This window comes from Falco cherrug, chromosome 10 (assembly GCF_023634085.1).
Source record: "Falco cherrug isolate bFalChe1 chromosome 10, bFalChe1.pri, whole genome shotgun sequence".
NCBI classification, from domain to species: domain Eukaryota; kingdom Metazoa; phylum Chordata; class Aves; order Falconiformes; family Falconidae; genus Falco; species Falco cherrug.
Window position 1 is genome coordinate 13,208,534 of NC_073706.1, and position 15,322 is coordinate 13,223,855.

Consider the following 15,322-nt stretch of genomic DNA (forward strand, 5'->3'; position numbering starts at 1 on the left):
CTGTCTGGTAGGGCTGGGGGGGCTGCAGGTGCCTCTGGCGTGCCTCAGCCGGGTCCTGCCTGCACCGTGAGCTCCTTGGATGAAGATGAGGATGATTGTGACGTCCCAGCTCTGAACGCCTCGGGGCCCTGGAAGCCTTTCCCCAGCCCTGGGGGCCTCTGTTCGGCGGCAGCCCGGTGCCCTGCGGTACGGCGGGTCTGCGGGCGGTGGGGCGGGAGCGGGGCCGGGAACGCGTGTGGCCGGGATGGGGAGCGGGGCCGGGATGGGGAACCGGGCGGGAGCGGGGCCGGGATGGGAACGGGCCGGGGGGGGGGGGGGGAGCGGGGCCGGGATGGGAACGGGCCGGGGGGGGGGAGCGGGGCGGGCGCCGTGGGGCCTCCGTGGCCCGGCGCTGGGCTGGCGGCGGGGGGGGGGGGGGGGGTCTCCCCTGCTTGGGGCGGGCAGCGGCCGGCGCTGTGCAGCGTCTGCGCGTGTCCCGCAGGCAGCGCCGCCCGGCAGCGGGGAGCAGCTTCTCGAGGCGTTTATGGATCGTTCGCGGTGCCCGGGTTACCGAGGACGGGAAGCCCGCAGCCTACGCTCCTCAGGGCAACCACAACTAACTAGCAGTGTTTATTCCTGTTTAATAATTATCAGTAATTCCTCGGTGAATGCTTTGCCGAAAAATGTTTAAAAAAAAAAACAACAAAAGCAACACTCTTCCCTGAGCAGCGGGCGAGCGGCTCGGCGCCACCCCCCGGGAACGAACCGGCTCCTGGGCTCCCGGGCTGCCTCGGCCGCACGCACCGCTTTCTGTGCCGCTCCTAACACCGCTGCCCGCCGCCGCCGGCAGCCCGGGCCTGTGCAGCTGCCTCGCTGTAAGGCCGTAACGGCCGGGGAGCGTCACCCCGGGGGCGAGCTGGGCCCCAGGCTCCGCCGGGCGGGGCCGCGCCGCCGCCATCTTCCGCCGCCGTGACACAGCAGCGCGTCGCGGGCCGCCGCCCCTGACTGACGGCCGCGCCGGCCAATCGCGCAGGGCCGCGGGGGCGCGCGGGCCGCCCTGCCCCGCCCCGCGGCGGGCGGGGTTCCGGCGCGCGGAGCAGGAAGCGCGGAGCGGCGCAGGGCCTGCGGGCGGCGGCGGCGGCAGGTACCGGGGGCGCGGGCCCGGCTGTACCCCGCGGGCCGTGTGTCGCTGGCGGCGCGCTCGCTGGGGCTGGCCCGGCGCGGGGCGGCGGCGCCTCTGCCGCGGGGGACGGCGCGGCGGCCTGGGAAGGGGCCCGGCGGGGGATGGCGGGCGGGGGGCGGCCGGGGCCGCGCTGGGGCCTGCCCGGTAGCCCTGTGCCGGCCTTGCGTCAGGGGTCGGGCCGGGCCGCCCGGCGGCCGCTGGCGGCGGGGAGCGGGGCCGGCCGGCGCGGGGGGTTAGGCGGCAGCGGGAGCTCCGCGACAAGTGCCGAGTCACGCAGGCCGGGCCGGGCGGGCCGCCGCCGTGCGTGAGGCCGGGTGCGGTAGCCGCCGGGCTGCGGGGGTCCCCCGGGCCGGTACCGGGCAGCCCGTCCTCCGTGCCGTGGCGGGAGCCCGACGGTCAGCGCGGCGGCGGGGCTGCGCGCAGGGAGCGCCCCTGCGCCTGCGAGCCGGGGGGGGGCGGCGCTCCCGTGCTCGGGTACCTCGGCAGGGGTCCCGCGTCGCCGGGGGGTCTGCGGGGCGACCCGGCTTCCCCCGGCCCCCGCGCTGGCTCCTCTGGAGCGCCCCGGAACTGTCGGGCGCTGAGGCTGTGCCCTGTGCCGAGCCGCCCCAGGGAGGCCGGTATTTGGTGCTGAGGAGAGAGAACCGGGGACAGTTTCTCATCGCGGCTGCTCGCTCCCTTCCCAGGATGTCCTCAGGTGCGTTATTTCCAAGCCTGGTGCCAGGCTCCCGTGGCTCTTCGAGCAAATACCTGGTGGAATTTCGAGCAGGGAAGATGTCCCTGAAGGGCAGCACTGTCACCCCAGACAAGAGAAAAGGCCTCGTTTACATCCAGCAGACTGACGATTCCCTCATTCACTTCTGCTGGAAGGACAGGACTTCGGGCAACGTCGAGGACGTGAGTATGGTTTTGTGTTTCAGTGCTGAGGTGTTAAGTCGCGGTCTGTCGTGTTCCGCTGGCACTGCTGAAAGAGCTTCTCCCAGACAAATCAGCATGAGAATGCTGCTGTGGCCTGACAGCCCTGCACTTCCATATTCTCTCTGCTATGAGGAGCAAACGGAAGAAGGTTTGGGGAGGAGGGCAGAGGTCTTTGGGAGGCTAAAAGGAATATTCATGTATTTTCTCAAACATCTGTTCCCGCTGCCACATTTTCCAGGATTTGATTATTTTTCCCGATGACTGTGAATTCAAGAGGGTACCTCAGTGCACTACCGGCCGTGTGTATGTATTGAAGTTCAAGGCAGGATCAAAACGACTCTTCTTCTGGATGCAGGTTTGTGGGAAGTCAATAAAAAGGGTCTTGGAACAAAATATTTCCAGTTTGACTTGTACCAAGAGTAATTTTCTTGCAGGAGCCGAAGACTGATAAGGATGAAGAACACTGCCGTAAAGTGAATGAGTATCTCAACAATCCACCAATGCCTGGTGCTTTAGGTGGAAATGCAAGTGGAGGCCACGAGCTCTCGGCATTAGGAGGTACAGTCCATTCTCTGCTCCTTCACGTGAGAGGCTTTTTTTAAAAAAATATTTTTAGAATAAGCACTTAATAGTTCCCTAGGAAGAAATTCCTGATGGCTGTGGAGGGTGAGCTGGGGACAGTGTTAATACCAGAAGTGTAAACGTGCTTGAGCAAAATAAACTGTGCTGTTACAATAGGTGCAGGCTGAAAGTTAAGACTGCCAGAAGAAATCTCTCTTTGTTTCCAGTAGATTCTCTGGAGTCTTACCTCCTTATGAAGCCAAGTTGCATTTATCTTTTATGAGCATCATGAATCAGTAAACACTTGAAACTGTTTTTTCCATACAGAATGTGATGCCAATTAATCTCCTGCTGTTTGAGCCGGAGTGCTGTGAAAAAACCTATGTGAATATGTTGTGTTTCAGAATGTTTTTGTTTTTAGGTGAGGGTGGCTTGCAAAGCCTTCTTGGAAACATGAGCCATAACCAGCTCATGCAGCTGATCGGACCAACGGGCTTAGGAGGACTTGGTAAAATGCTTTAATATCTTTATGCCAAAATGGTATTTTCTCCTGCCAGGTTAAGTCTTACCTGACAATATTTTCAAGTAGTGCTATTGATTTAAATAGCGCTGCTTTCACGTGAAAAAGCAAGGCCCTACCTCAGAGATGAGCTAAGGGGCAAAAAAAGGATGCAGGAAATGAAGGGTACCAAATTCTACACGGCACTCGTCTTAGGGCTTGATCTGCAAGGAACGTTGGTTCTGCTCCTTCCTTGCTCCACTGAATCTTCTACTTTTTTTTTTCTGCCCCCACCCCCCACCCCCCCTGTTCTACCCGTTCTCTTCCTCCTAAATATTCACTGAAGCAGGGACTGAAACCCAGGGTTTTGTTCCTGGTGAATGTCCCGGTTACCAGGTTGTGGAGTTGCTTGTGTTGTCTCTGATCCAGTGAATATTTGTGTGCAAAGCAGAGTTCAGGAGGAAGGTTGGAGCGTACCCACCCCACGGCACTCTCTGGTCAGAGGAGTAAGGCTCAGGTTAGGGTTTTCTCTCCTGGGCGACGCTGGGGAGAGCTTGAATCGCCACGCTGTTTTTCTGAAGGGGATGAGAGGCATGTTGGAGTCTCTGCTGTGGTCTGTTCTTAATGATACCCATACTCCAAGCCCATTAGAGCATTTTCTGAGAGGTCAGACCCTCGAGTGGAAGTAGGTACAGGAGCACTGGCAGGTGGCAGCGGCTAAGGTTCTGTGCTTGAGCTCCAAAGTCCTTTCTTGTGGATCTAGCTCGTGTCTTTTCAGCTTCAGATACAAATCTCATGTTAGTGTTGGAAGATTCTGGCTTTTTAAGGTGCGTTTGGAAAAGATCTTCCTTCTTGAAGCTTCACATAATTCCTGAGACTGTCTTCCTCTTCTTCTCAGCACACTGTCTCAGCAGCTCTTCTTTCTTTGCCTTTACATCTAGCTACGGCAGCTTGACATGAAACTCGCTACTATAACGCGAGAAAACCATCTGCTTGCCTCTGCAAACGGTGGTTGTGGTGAATCTGTGTGGATCTCTTCCCTCAGCAGTGTCTTGTTCCTTTGCATCTGGTTTGCATCTCTCTCAGGACTCTGCCTTTAGTGTGGAGCTCCTGCAACACTGGAGCTTTCGTGCTCCTGGTAAACTTTCCTAGCAAGGACAAACCGAGTTGAGTAGTGCGTGGTACAGTCCAGTTAGCTTCACCCAGCTGTTCTGCTGCTGTGGGAAGCTCTGTCATTAGTGAATGGAAGTGTTAAGGGCATAGGTCTATAGGAGCAGGTCCTATATAAAGGAGGGAGTTGGTGGCTGGTGCTCACTCTGACCTCTGCAGCTTCAGGTAATCACGTGTTAGCTAATAGAGCGCTGTCATTCTGTCCTCTGCTTGCAGATAGTTCCCAAAAGGTGGGTGATGAACGCAGATGCTTGTGTAGGGTTGTGTATCTAATCAGATGCGGTACAAGAAACCGATGGATGTGAAGTGTGTGTGGTAAATGGAGCGTTTGGCTGATGCAGCTCACAGGAATTGTAGAGGAGCAGTTTGAGTCACCGACAGCTCCGGTGGACCTAGAAGCCAAGCCTTGCCCCAGCTTTTTTTAGCTGATGTTCTTGATGCTGCAGTAAGTCCCTGATAGTTGGGATGTGTGGATGAGGGAGGCTGATTCTGATTTCTTTTGCACGTGGCAGTTGGCTCAAAGGCCAAGTGTTGGTTTCCTGATCGCTGCTCTACTAGCAGCACTTTGTGCGTGAGGTTGTCTCTGCGTTAGGTTTGAAGCTGCAAAACCCTGGGTATATGAGGGAGGTGGTGGTGGTGGTGACTTGAAGACTGTCTCTGTGATCTGCTGAGGGCCTTGGCTTTATTTTAGAGAAAAGTTGGAATTTTGGGAACCAGTAGATGAGAGAGGGCTGTGTTACAGTGATTGTGTATGTACGGCACAAGCTGAAGTAATTTTATCCTTGTGAACATCTAGAAATTGAGTAATTTCTAAAATGTGCAGGTCTCTAAGGCAGTTTTCTAATAGGGATGCAAGAGCTGTTAATTTACAGAAAGGGGTGGGGGGGTTGGTCTGGGGTCTTTCAGAACCTTTCAGGTACAAGAGTGCCCTCTCTGGAGCAGAGAGGTGCAAAAAAAACTGAAGAAATAAATTTCTAAACCTGTTCTTCTTTTATGTTTACGGAAGGTGGGCTGGGGGCACTGACGGGTCCTGGGCTGGCCAGTCTGCTTGGAAGTGGGGGACCCCCGACCAGCAGTTCATCGTCAAGGTAGGCTGCCTGCTCCTCAGTGGTGGTAGTTTTGTAACGTAAAGTTGTGCTTCTGTGGGAGGAGCTGTGGCCTACTGGGCAGGAAATGTGAGGGGAATTAAGACTGCTTACGACCTCTCTGAAACGAGGTAGGAGCCCTTCGTATTGTAAGGGCTTGAAAAGAAGCATTTCAAAATACGGTTTTGGAGGGAGTTAATTATACTAATTGTCTTCTCCAGCTCTCGCAGCCAATCAGCTGCTGTGACACCATCTTCCACGACTTCTTCTACACGTGTAACGCCTGCCCCATCCGTTCCTGCGGCTGCGTCTGTGACCAGTCCGAGCCCCGTACCAAGTTCGGGTAATGGAACCAGCTCAGCCACAAGCCCAACCCAGCCCATTCAACTGAGTGACCTTCAGAACATTTTAGCTACTATGAATGTGCCATCTGGAGCAGGAGGACAGCAAGGTAACAGTGTTCTGACCAGACAGCTGGTGGATCCAGGAGTCCTTTGGAGCTGTTTTACTGTCCTATCGTGCTCCAGATCGGTTTGAAACATCTCTTAAATTTTTTTGTTCGTGTTTTCAATTGAGTGTTGTGCTTGACTGCTTCAAGAGTCTTATTCTCACTCCCAAAACAGAGGGAAAAAGGATGTGAGCAGTGCGCTAACTCCATTTCCCTACTCTTCTGACTAGATCGTTTGGCTTACATGAGAAAAACATGAGGTTTTGCGCATGGTCTAACAGCCAGCCCTTTATTTTCTTCCTAGTTGACCTGGCAACTGTTCTGACTCCTGAGATAATGGCTCCCATCCTGGCCAATGCTGAAGTTCAAGAACGGTTGATGCCTTACCTTCCCTCGGGGGAATCTCTGCCGCAGACTGCAGAAGAGATTCAGAATACCCTGACGTCTCCTCAGTTTCAGCAGGTAGATGCCTAACTGTCACGGGAAGTACCGTTCTCCTCCCCTTCTCCCCCGTGCGTCGCCATCGGCCTTGCCGTGCTTTTTCAGGTTCCTGACACCATTCCGAGTAGGAGGTTGTCAGTAGAAGTGGAAGGGAGGAGGGAGATGGTTTAATGGAACACTGTTTCTTCCTGCAGTCACCCAGCACCAGATCAGAATTTTTATTTATTTCCCTTGGAATTGGGCTTTATCTTTCTCTTTATTATAAACACTCTCTGGCAAATGGCAGGAGTAGTAGAAGACTCATTATTCCCTGTCAATGAGTGGCTTGGCAGCAGTTGCCTTGAAGGGCATTTCAAGCGACTGATGGGAAGAGATGCTTGTGATTACAGCACTGCAGCCCTTGTTCCTCTTGAAACACTAGTGCTTAATTCCAGGCCTGTCTGCATGTGATAAAAGCTGATGTATTACAGGCCCGTTTGAGCTATTAGACTGATTGATGGAAACTCGCCCATTTGCAAAATTTCGGTGGCTGAGAGGACTATTTTTAGTTTCAACTATAGCAGCTCTTCTGTGTAGGCAAGACTTGGAAATGAGGGCTGGTTTTAGTTGGCAATTTGATAGAGTGTCTGCATCTAGGTGAAGATGGAATTTTTCCGTGCGCTAAACCGACTGGAGGTTATGTGGCTGTGGTTTGGGGCGTTGCTCGGTCTAGCAGGGCTTACCAGCTCGTGCTTCCTGGCATCTGGCTGGCCAAGAGCAGGCGTTGTTCCTGATGGCGGAATCTGCGCGGGGCCTGTGCTGCAGCGGCGTTTTGAACCCTGCCCATAGTGCCGGGGTTAACAGAGGGGAGCGGCTGCCTCCAGGCCCGCTCTCCTCCCGCGGTTATTGCGCAGTAGCCACCTGATGCTGGAGGAACACGATGCAAACCTTTTCTTGATGCTGTTGACTCCAATTCACAGGCATTGAGCATGTTCAGTGCTGCCTTAGCTTCAGGACAGCTTGGCCCACTAATGAGCCAGTTTGGCTTACCCGCAGAGGCAGTAGATGCAGCAAATAAAGGAGGTGAGTATTGGTGCTGTTGGGAACAGGATGAAATGGTTGTTTGGGTTTGGTTGTTCGGGTTTTGGTTTTGGGGGGGAAGGCGGGTGTTGTTTGTTTTTGGTGTGGTTTGGGGGTTTTTTTTGCACTGCACACAGCCACTGAACGTGGAATGTAATGATGACCCTCGCACTGTTCCTGCAATGAAAGGCGAGGGCTCTGGTGTCCCCTGGCAGACACAGTGTGTCAGATGTGTTTGGAGAAGTCGGGGCTCTGCAAAGAGATGTGCTGAGCAGCCTTGGCATAGTTTTCTTGATAAAGGAAAAACCCTTTTGCAGAAGGCTCTGGAGGTGGTGTAGTTGCCTTGTTCAGGAATGCCTTTTTTGTGGGAGTCTTCAATGAGTCATCTTTAAGTGAACACAGCTGGGGCCCGTAGCACTGGTGGGAGGAGGTACCCGTTTTCTCTAAGGAGCTTTCAGGACCCGTTCAGTTACTGAAGTAATCCTGGTCTTAGGCTGCCTCTGCACAGTTAAAAGTGCATAAATGCTGGCGCTGTCAGAGCGAGCCGAATATGTGTTGCAATTTTCTTCCCTGCTAATTGAGTCGTACTAAAGCAAACGTTTACTTCCTGTGTAATGAAGCTTAACCTGGTACAGACAGCGGACTCCCCCCCGAAAGTGCAAAGTTAAATAACCGATGTGTTTAACTTCTAGATGTAGAAGCGTTTGCCAAAGCAATGCAGAACAGTGTCAAGTCAGACCAAAAGGAAGGAGACTCTAAGGACAAGAAAGATGAAGAGGAAGATATGAGTTTAGATTAAGTTATTTGCTCTTCCTTACAGATACTCCTAGATACTAACTTAAGCAACTGCAGTAGGATTACTAACTTCATATTATGCTTATATAAATCTACAAATAAAGGAATTTTCTTTATCTGCCACACTGTTCATTCTCAAGTCTGTTTAACATAAGCAGTACTTGCTATTTTTTTCAGTGGAGTTGCTTACTGTTTGGTTTTGATGTTTTTGCTATCTAATTCTTCTGATTTCCTGTGATAGAGTTGTGGGGCTCAACGCTTTTATGAGTAATGAGCACCTCACGGCCGCTGCTGCCTGCCGTCCAGCCTTGGGCCCGCCAGGTTGTGATCCGCAGGGCTGCCAGCTCACCAGCGCCGTCCCACGCGTGCCTCTGCACAGGCCATCCTGTCCTGGCTGCAGGACTGGCCTTTGAACACGAGGAGGGTCACCTTCGGGAACACCAGAGCACTTACCGCTGGCGTAAGGAGGGAGCTGCTTGTGGCAAATACAACTGTAAGGTCCCTGTTGTGCCACTTCCCGAGGTGGTGATTACTCCTCTTCCATCGGCCTCATACTTGCTCTTCACCAGTAAAGTGAAAGAGAGTAACGTAAAACTTTATTCAACTCCAAAGTATGTACCAGTGATTTACAAAGACCATCTTTAATACTACAACTTAAAAACAGGTCATAATTACACTTAAGATGGACATGTTAAAAACCCATTTTACAATATTTACCCCTCATAAAAAAACCACAATATCATGATATAAGTTACAAGTCCATTTCAGAAGCAAGATTTTGTCCCCAAGTGGCTAGAGATATATTTATATATACACACACAAATATATATATGACGTGTAAGTGCACGAGTGAACTAGGTGTCCTGGGAGAAAAAGCTTGTTTCAAGTGAAGACTGCGCTACGACAGGCGGGAGTGAGGCTGAGCAGAAGGCAGCAGCGGGCTTGCCCGCCGGACTCGGAGGTAACCTTTCCTTGTTTCTTCCCTTTCAAGCAAGTTTCTTGCTTCACACAACAGCACTTTTGTCGGGTTTATATACTAGCACTGAATGCAACCGCAGAGAGTCAAGAGCGGCATTTGTGTCTTTCTGCTTTCCCTCAGCAGTTCTCCCAGTCTAGTTTGTTCCTTTTGTTTTTCTTACTATTATTCTTATAAATTAATCTGATAAGATGCTGCTAATTCTGTGAACAGAATTTTGTCCAAGCTCCCCCTTGCAAAGCTCTTAGCGTAGCAGTGGCAAGTGACCTGAGACTGCCCTTGGGGGGAGGTTAGATGCGTCCTTGCTTATAAAAACACAAAAGTGACGGAATTAATCCAGTTTGTCCTAATTGCATTTATCATAAAACTGTCTACAGCCTTTAGCAGAAGACAGTCTGTGACTTATTAATAGCCTCAAGTGTTCCGTGAACTAAATATGTGCATTGTAAGTGTGGGGTAAAGGGAACAGGATTTAGGACGTGATGCACGGCTGCCGTGTGCTTCAGCGCACGCTCTGTAGAGGACACTTGCTCTTACCACGAGCGACGTGGCAGCGCGCGTCCTGTTGCAGATGCCTGACCACTGGGGAAGGATGCAGACCCAGACCTGTCTCCACATCCTGCTCCAATTTTTTGGTTCATGTTTGTGAAAGATGTCCTCGAAGTGGCCCCTTCTCCCCACCTGCCTCCCCTGCCCTCCTTCCCCTTGGATTCGTGGCCCCTCTCTGGTTTTGGCCCCAGGCTTGTGCCTGCTGTCACTGGAGATCAAGTATGTCTGACCACGGTTAATGCTATGGAGTAGGTGACGCCTGGGGCGCAGGAGCAGCGCGGTGTTGTGTCGGTCAGGCTGTACGGGTGCACTTACTGCACGGGGCAGCCCTTAAGGCCAACGGAGCCCCTGACAGTCCCGGCTCGTGGCAGGTCCACGTGGTGCCGGTTAATCACCAGGTTCCTTATACAGCCCACGTAATGAGGGAGGGGAGGTGATGGTGACGCTGTGCTGGCCTTGTCTGTCTCTGCAGAAGGAACAAGTAAAAGCAAACGTTAGCCTGGCTATTAACAGGGTGAGTAAGTACCTCTTACGTGCAGCGGGAATAGTATCTCTCTTGGCTTTGGGGTATTCAGTTCTGGAGCGTCTTTCCCAACTCACCCGGCAGCCCTCCCATGTAGAAGGTCGCTCTGGCACTGGGTGCAGAAGGCTGGCTGGGTCCCACGGTGTAGTTGCCTTCTGTGTCCACATCAACCTGGATTTTGTTTTTCCGTTTGGTAACTTTGAAAGAAAACAACAGTCAGTGCCGCTTCCTTACACAGAGAGCAAGTCCACCTCCACCCTCTGGCCCAGAGCAGTGTTGGAGCACAGCAAAACTACCAGGAGGGTCAGAGGACCTGGCCTGGATCTTTGGAAATGCCCAGAGGCTGGACAGTGGCTCCCAAAATCCCAACAGCCACCCAAGCAACACCAACAGCTCTAGCGAAGGGCTGCCCTCTGCCAGCGGCGTGGGACAGCACACGCGCGGCAGGGAGGGGATGAGCTCAGACCAGCTCTGGCCGTGGCTGGGAGGAGGTCCTGAAAATGGCGAAAACGCACCAGGAGCACCCAGCACCAGTGCTGGGCCGAGTAAGATGAGGGCTTAGGATAGAGCTGTGCTGAGATGGGGGCCGGAGCTGTGACCCCCACCCCCAGAAAGGGCTTGATGCAAAACTTCAGCACTTGCTCAATGGCAGCTACGTTAAAGGCTGAGTTTCGCCTGTACCAGGTGTGAATCCTGCAACTCCTTGTCCCAGCGGTGGGCTTTGAGCCCTCTGGACACACTGCACCGGAGCAAGCTGGGGTTTCACTTTCAGCAGGACGTGACAGTCCTGGATGGAGCCAGTGCTGTGGGACATCCCTGGCCTCGCCAGCTGCTCTGTGACCTGGGAAACACCCCGTTCCTCCTGCCCACCAGATCTGACAGCACTAAGAAGATTAGTCAAGGACCCATTAATTAGGAAATGACTTAACGGAAGCTACGATCTCTCAAATTAATTGCACACAGGTGGGAGTTGGTGTTTAAATCCCCAAGGAAGGGCCCCGAGCTTCCCCCAGCTGTAGGCTCAGCAGCAGGAGTGGAGCAGCATCCCAGAGCCAAGTGCTGGCTGTCACCTCACCTACAATGGTGTGCCACTGCCCGTCGCAGAGAGATGGGCACGTCACCGATGCAGAGAACTCATCAGACCCAGCATTCGCTCTCGCAGTGACCTGGTGTGTGAGACAAACCCGTTAAGAGCTGAGCAGGATGAGCAGGAGACGGCCACTGCATCTGCAGCCTGTGGGGAAGCCACCCTCCCGCTACCTTTGTCTCCTCCATGTACAGCAGCAGGTAGAGGCTTCTCCTTGTGCCGATGTGGAAGATGAGGCCAGAGGCGCTGTGGGGACGGACCTCCAGTGTCACCTCCAAGTCCTGCTTGGTCACCACTGCATCAGCTGGAAGAGAAACACCGCTGGGGAGGAGGAGGACAAGGGACTTCCCGGTCAATGCGTCCCTCCCAGTCGCAGGGCTGTGGGAGCCAGCCCAGGCTGCTGTGGGGTACCTAGTGTGATGGACCCGCCCTCCGCAGCGAAGAAGACCCCACTCTCCAGCACGCCCTCGTAGCACGGCGTCACCCCGAAGGTGCGGGAGGGGGGACCCAGAGGCCTCCCGTCCAGCTGTGGGTTCCTCAGGCAGCCGTCGAAGCTGGAGGCTGACGCAGCCTGTAGAGAGGCCACGGGAGTGAGCACAGAAGGGCCAAAAACTGGCAGGCGCAGCATGGTGGCTGGGAACTGGCAGAGACAGGGCAATGCCACGGCACCACCAAACCCTTACCGGGATGTGGGCCTTGGCTTTTCCAGCCAGGACCCCCCCAACATACAAGGGGGTCCGGGCCACAAAGAGTCCTGTGGTGGCCACTGCAGCATCCTGGGCTCGCAGCCCATCAATGACCAGCTGGGCTCGGCTCTGGTCTCTGCTGAAGAAGACCTGCAAGGACCAAAGGTCAGTGCCAGGGCTGGGGGCTTCCTGGGTCAGGAGGAGCCCCAGGGCTATGCGCAGGGAAGGGAGACCTCAGCTCGGAGGTTCAGCCAGCCCTGGCTGTGGTTTTGCTGTCCCCTGTGCGATCAGGAAGCGATGCCCTGAGCAGGGCTGCACCCAGCTAACCCCTGCAGGGGCACTGGCCCGGGGAGGGGGGAGCGATGTGGCTCAGGGGACAGGTCCTGCCGAGACCCCACTCACTGTGTGCCACCGCCAGTCACGGTACTTGTCTTTGCTGCGGATGCGCAGCCGGTGCCCACCGACGTCCACCAAGAAGACAAAGCGCCCGTTGGAGACAAAGAGAGCCATGAAGGTGCCCCGCTCACCAGCCACGTAGAAGAGCACCCCGCTGGAGGAGTTCAGCTTCACCTCCAGGGAGAAATGGGACCTGCAGGGACAGGGGGCGACGGGAGCACCCTGCTCTCCTGCAACTGCAAGGGAACACCTGCTCTCCAAGCGATGGTCCCCGCGGACAAGCTTGTGTGGGGTGGGCACGGGGTGAGCCTCACCTCTGCCCAAATGAGGGTGGGATGTCCTCAAACTCCCAGCGACTGCTCGGGGTGCCGCCGAAGCGGAAGGTGCCCCTGGCTGCGCGGGGCTGTGGGTGCAGCTGGCAGAGCCCATCCCGATCGTGGCGGCGGTCCTTTGAGGCAGGCTTGCCCAGCACCTGCACAAGATGCACCAGGGAATGGAGTGTGGGGAGCACCCCTGTGGGTGGCAGGGGGCAGAGGTGCTCAGTGAGGGGGCAGTGGTGGGCACCGGAGGAGGAGGATGTGAGGAGTTTGGGCAGCAGCTGCTACCTTGGGTTTCTGCCTGTCCTTCTTCGCAGTGACTCTGAGCTGCTGTGGCTGCTCCCCCCAGGGACAGCTCATGGTGACGTTGATGCTCTCCACATTCTGCTGCAGGTCCACCACCATCTGTGGCTCTGACATCCTACATGCAGGGAGAAGAGGTCCTGGTCACTGAGCCAGCTGGGAGGCGGGAAGGGGCTGAGCCCCGCTCTCTGGAAGGGGCGTGGAGATGCTCACCGCTTGACGAAGACGTTCCCAATGCAGCCAGTGAGGCTGCTGAGTGCACCTGGCTCCGGCGAACCCCCGAGCTGGAAGAGCTGTCGCCCATCCTGCCGTCGCTGCCGCCGGCTGGGCCCAGTGCCTGCCGCAGCGTCCTGCAGCTCGTCGTCCACGTACAGCCGGAGCCTGCGGGGATGAGCAGCACGGGCTGAGCAGGTCCCTGTGGCTGTGGGCACCCCACCCCCACACACTGTCAGGACACGTACCTGTGGGCGTCGCTGTAGAAGGCCACGTAGTGGGTCCTGCCATCCGCATAGGCATTTTCAGTGGTGACTTTGGTTTCCAGCAGGTTCAAGGCCAACTGGCCCCTCTGGAGGGACACCTGGCACATCCCCTCCTGCAGAAAGCACCACCCCATTGCTGCTCAGCAGCTGAACCCCAAGGAAGGGCCCGTTTCCCCACTGCCCTTCAGGAGCTCAGGGCGCAGATCTCCCTGCGGATTCACCCCCTGGCCCCACCAAAATCCCCGCCTTTCCCAAGGGGCAGCAGCACCACCCCTAGAGCAGGAGCCAACGTTCCTGCCCGCTGCTGGGATACCCAGGGGGCCTGCGGGTGCCCACCTGGGTGGCGTGCTGGTAGAGCAGCCCCTCGCGCTGGCTCGTCTGGAAGCTGAAGCCGCTGTAGAAGTCCCGCAGCCCTGGCACATCCTTCAGGGCCAGGGTCAGGTAGCCATGGCCGTGGATGCTGACAGAGCGAGCCACCTGTGAAGGACACCACGCAAGCGAGGTGAAAGCCTGGCCCTGGCGTTGCAGGGGTGCTGGGAGGATGACCAAGGTGCCTGAGGTCCTCACTGGGCCTGGCTGGTGCTATGGCTAACTACGCAGAGCACCTCACCATGACCCCTCCGCACTGAAGACCTGGGGTTTTATGTTTGTTTTCGTGTGAACAAGAGGAGATTGGGTCTGTCCTGGGGGGCCTGTGCTCCATTTCCCTCCCAGACCCTTTCTCCAGCATGCTGGCCAGGCTGCCAGGGCTTTGTGCTTACCAGGAGGTCCGAGGTGCACCCATAGCTCACGCCAACAGTGCTCATACGCTTCAGATCGACGTATTTGCCAAGAGCCTTCAAGCCCTTCATGCAGCCCCGGATGGGCCCACCCGTGGGGAAGAGTGCTTTCAAGCTGCAGGAGAAATAAGCAGTGTTATGAGGACAGCCTCAGGCAGGATCCAGCACTGGGCAGGATCTGGCCCTACAGCCCTTCCAGAGTGCCTGGGAAGGACCCACGATGGCCACAGGTATGTCCGGTGCCCCAGGCACAAGGCTGCTCCAGAGCACCCAGCACAGCAAAGGATGACTCAGTGACACCCACTGGCACCTCATCCCTCACCAGAGATGGAAATGTCCCATCCTCAAAAACTCATGGTGATGGGCAGGAAGAGGACATCTTCCCCCAGAGCTTCAGACAGGCCCCAGCAGCCTTGGATGTGCTGAGAAAGGGCCAGGGCCACCACCAGGGACACTGGAGGGGAAGATGTGGACTGTCCCACCTCACCAGGGGCTGGACCCACCTGGGGGGAAGCACAGCTGGGGGCACACCACCCAGGTAGTAGGAGACGGCGTTCTCCAGGGAGTTCTCCTGCTCCACCATGAAGATCGTGAGGCGCTCCAGCCGCACCAGGATGCGCTTCTTGTTGTTCATTTTGAGGAGGAAAATCTGGATCTGGAGACAGAGGAGAAAAATGATCTGCCAGCCTGGAGCAATTAGGTCCATCACAGAGGGCAGCACGAGGTTCACAGCTCTAGTCAACTTCTTGAAGCTCTCCCCCTCCAAAAACAAGGGCTCAGGTGCCCCCAGTACCCTCTGGATGAGGAGCCCTCCAAGGGAGCTGGGCAGGTGGCTGTTCCCCCTTACCGCTTTGTTCGTGGTGCTGCTGATGGTGAGGGAGGAGGTGTTGCTGCTGGGTTTTGCCATCTCCAGGCCCGTGCTGAAGTCATAGTAAAGCACCAGCTTCCCATCCCGGATGGCCAGACACAGGAACTGCCCCTGGGGGAGGCAGGATGGACGCTCAGCCCCATGTCCTGGTGTCCAGCATGCAGCTGGGGCACTGAGCCCAACATGCCCTTTCGTACGGGTGGAAGCAGGTCCTACTGCCAGTG

The 15,322-nt window shown here is 55.8% G+C and overlaps 2 protein-coding genes across 5 annotated transcripts in view; one reads left to right on the top strand and one right to left on the bottom strand.

The window, feature by feature from the left end:
* The first annotated feature begins 165 nt into the window (after positions 1-165).
* Positions 166-8,258, top strand: ADRM1 (ADRM1 26S proteasome ubiquitin receptor). 3 transcript variants are annotated; one of them, XM_055723123.1, is made up of 10 exons: positions 166-186; positions 1,846-2,056; positions 2,316-2,432; positions 2,512-2,635; positions 3,060-3,146; positions 5,314-5,395; positions 5,614-5,843; positions 6,145-6,302; positions 7,241-7,343; positions 8,033-8,258. In XM_055723123.1, the coding sequence occupies exons 2-10, from the start codon at positions 1,847-1,849 to the stop codon at positions 8,137-8,139; spliced, it is 1,218 nt and encodes a 405-aa protein (XP_055579098.1). In that variant the 5' UTR covers positions 166-186; position 1,846; the 3' UTR covers positions 8,140-8,258. The 3 variants fall into 3 exon arrangements, with proteins under 3 accessions (XP_055579098.1, XP_055579095.1, XP_055579097.1); XM_055723120.1 differs by lacking the exon at positions 166-186 and adding an exon at positions 1,059-1,117 and having other exon boundaries at positions 1,843-2,056; XM_055723122.1 differs by lacking the exon at positions 166-186 and adding an exon at positions 1,065-1,123.
* A 451-nt stretch (positions 8,259-8,709) lies between these two features.
* Positions 8,710-15,322, bottom strand: part of LAMA5 (laminin subunit alpha 5) — a 93,561-nt gene continuing 86,948 nt past the window's right edge. For both annotated transcript variants that reach the window (XM_055723116.1, XM_055723115.1), the window contains exons 66-80: positions 15,078-15,209; positions 14,734-14,885; positions 14,213-14,345; positions 13,788-13,928; positions 13,434-13,564; positions 13,186-13,353; positions 12,958-13,090; positions 12,667-12,824; positions 12,359-12,545; positions 11,954-12,106; positions 11,682-11,841; positions 11,444-11,574; positions 11,259-11,349; positions 10,261-10,380; positions 8,710-10,126 (exon numbers count right to left, since the gene is read on the bottom strand). In XM_055723116.1, the coding sequence (XP_055579091.1) occupies positions 9,972-10,126; positions 10,261-10,380; positions 11,259-11,349; positions 11,444-11,574; positions 11,682-11,841; positions 11,954-12,106; positions 12,359-12,545; positions 12,667-12,824; positions 12,958-13,090; positions 13,186-13,353; positions 13,434-13,564; positions 13,788-13,928; positions 14,213-14,345; positions 14,734-14,885; positions 15,078-15,209 (2,145 nt within the window). In that variant the 3' untranslated portion in view covers positions 8,710-9,971. The remainder of the gene's footprint in view (positions 10,127-10,260; positions 10,381-11,258; positions 11,350-11,443; positions 11,575-11,681; positions 11,842-11,953; positions 12,107-12,358; positions 12,546-12,666; positions 12,825-12,957; positions 13,091-13,185; positions 13,354-13,433; positions 13,565-13,787; positions 13,929-14,212; positions 14,346-14,733; positions 14,886-15,077; positions 15,210-15,322) is intronic.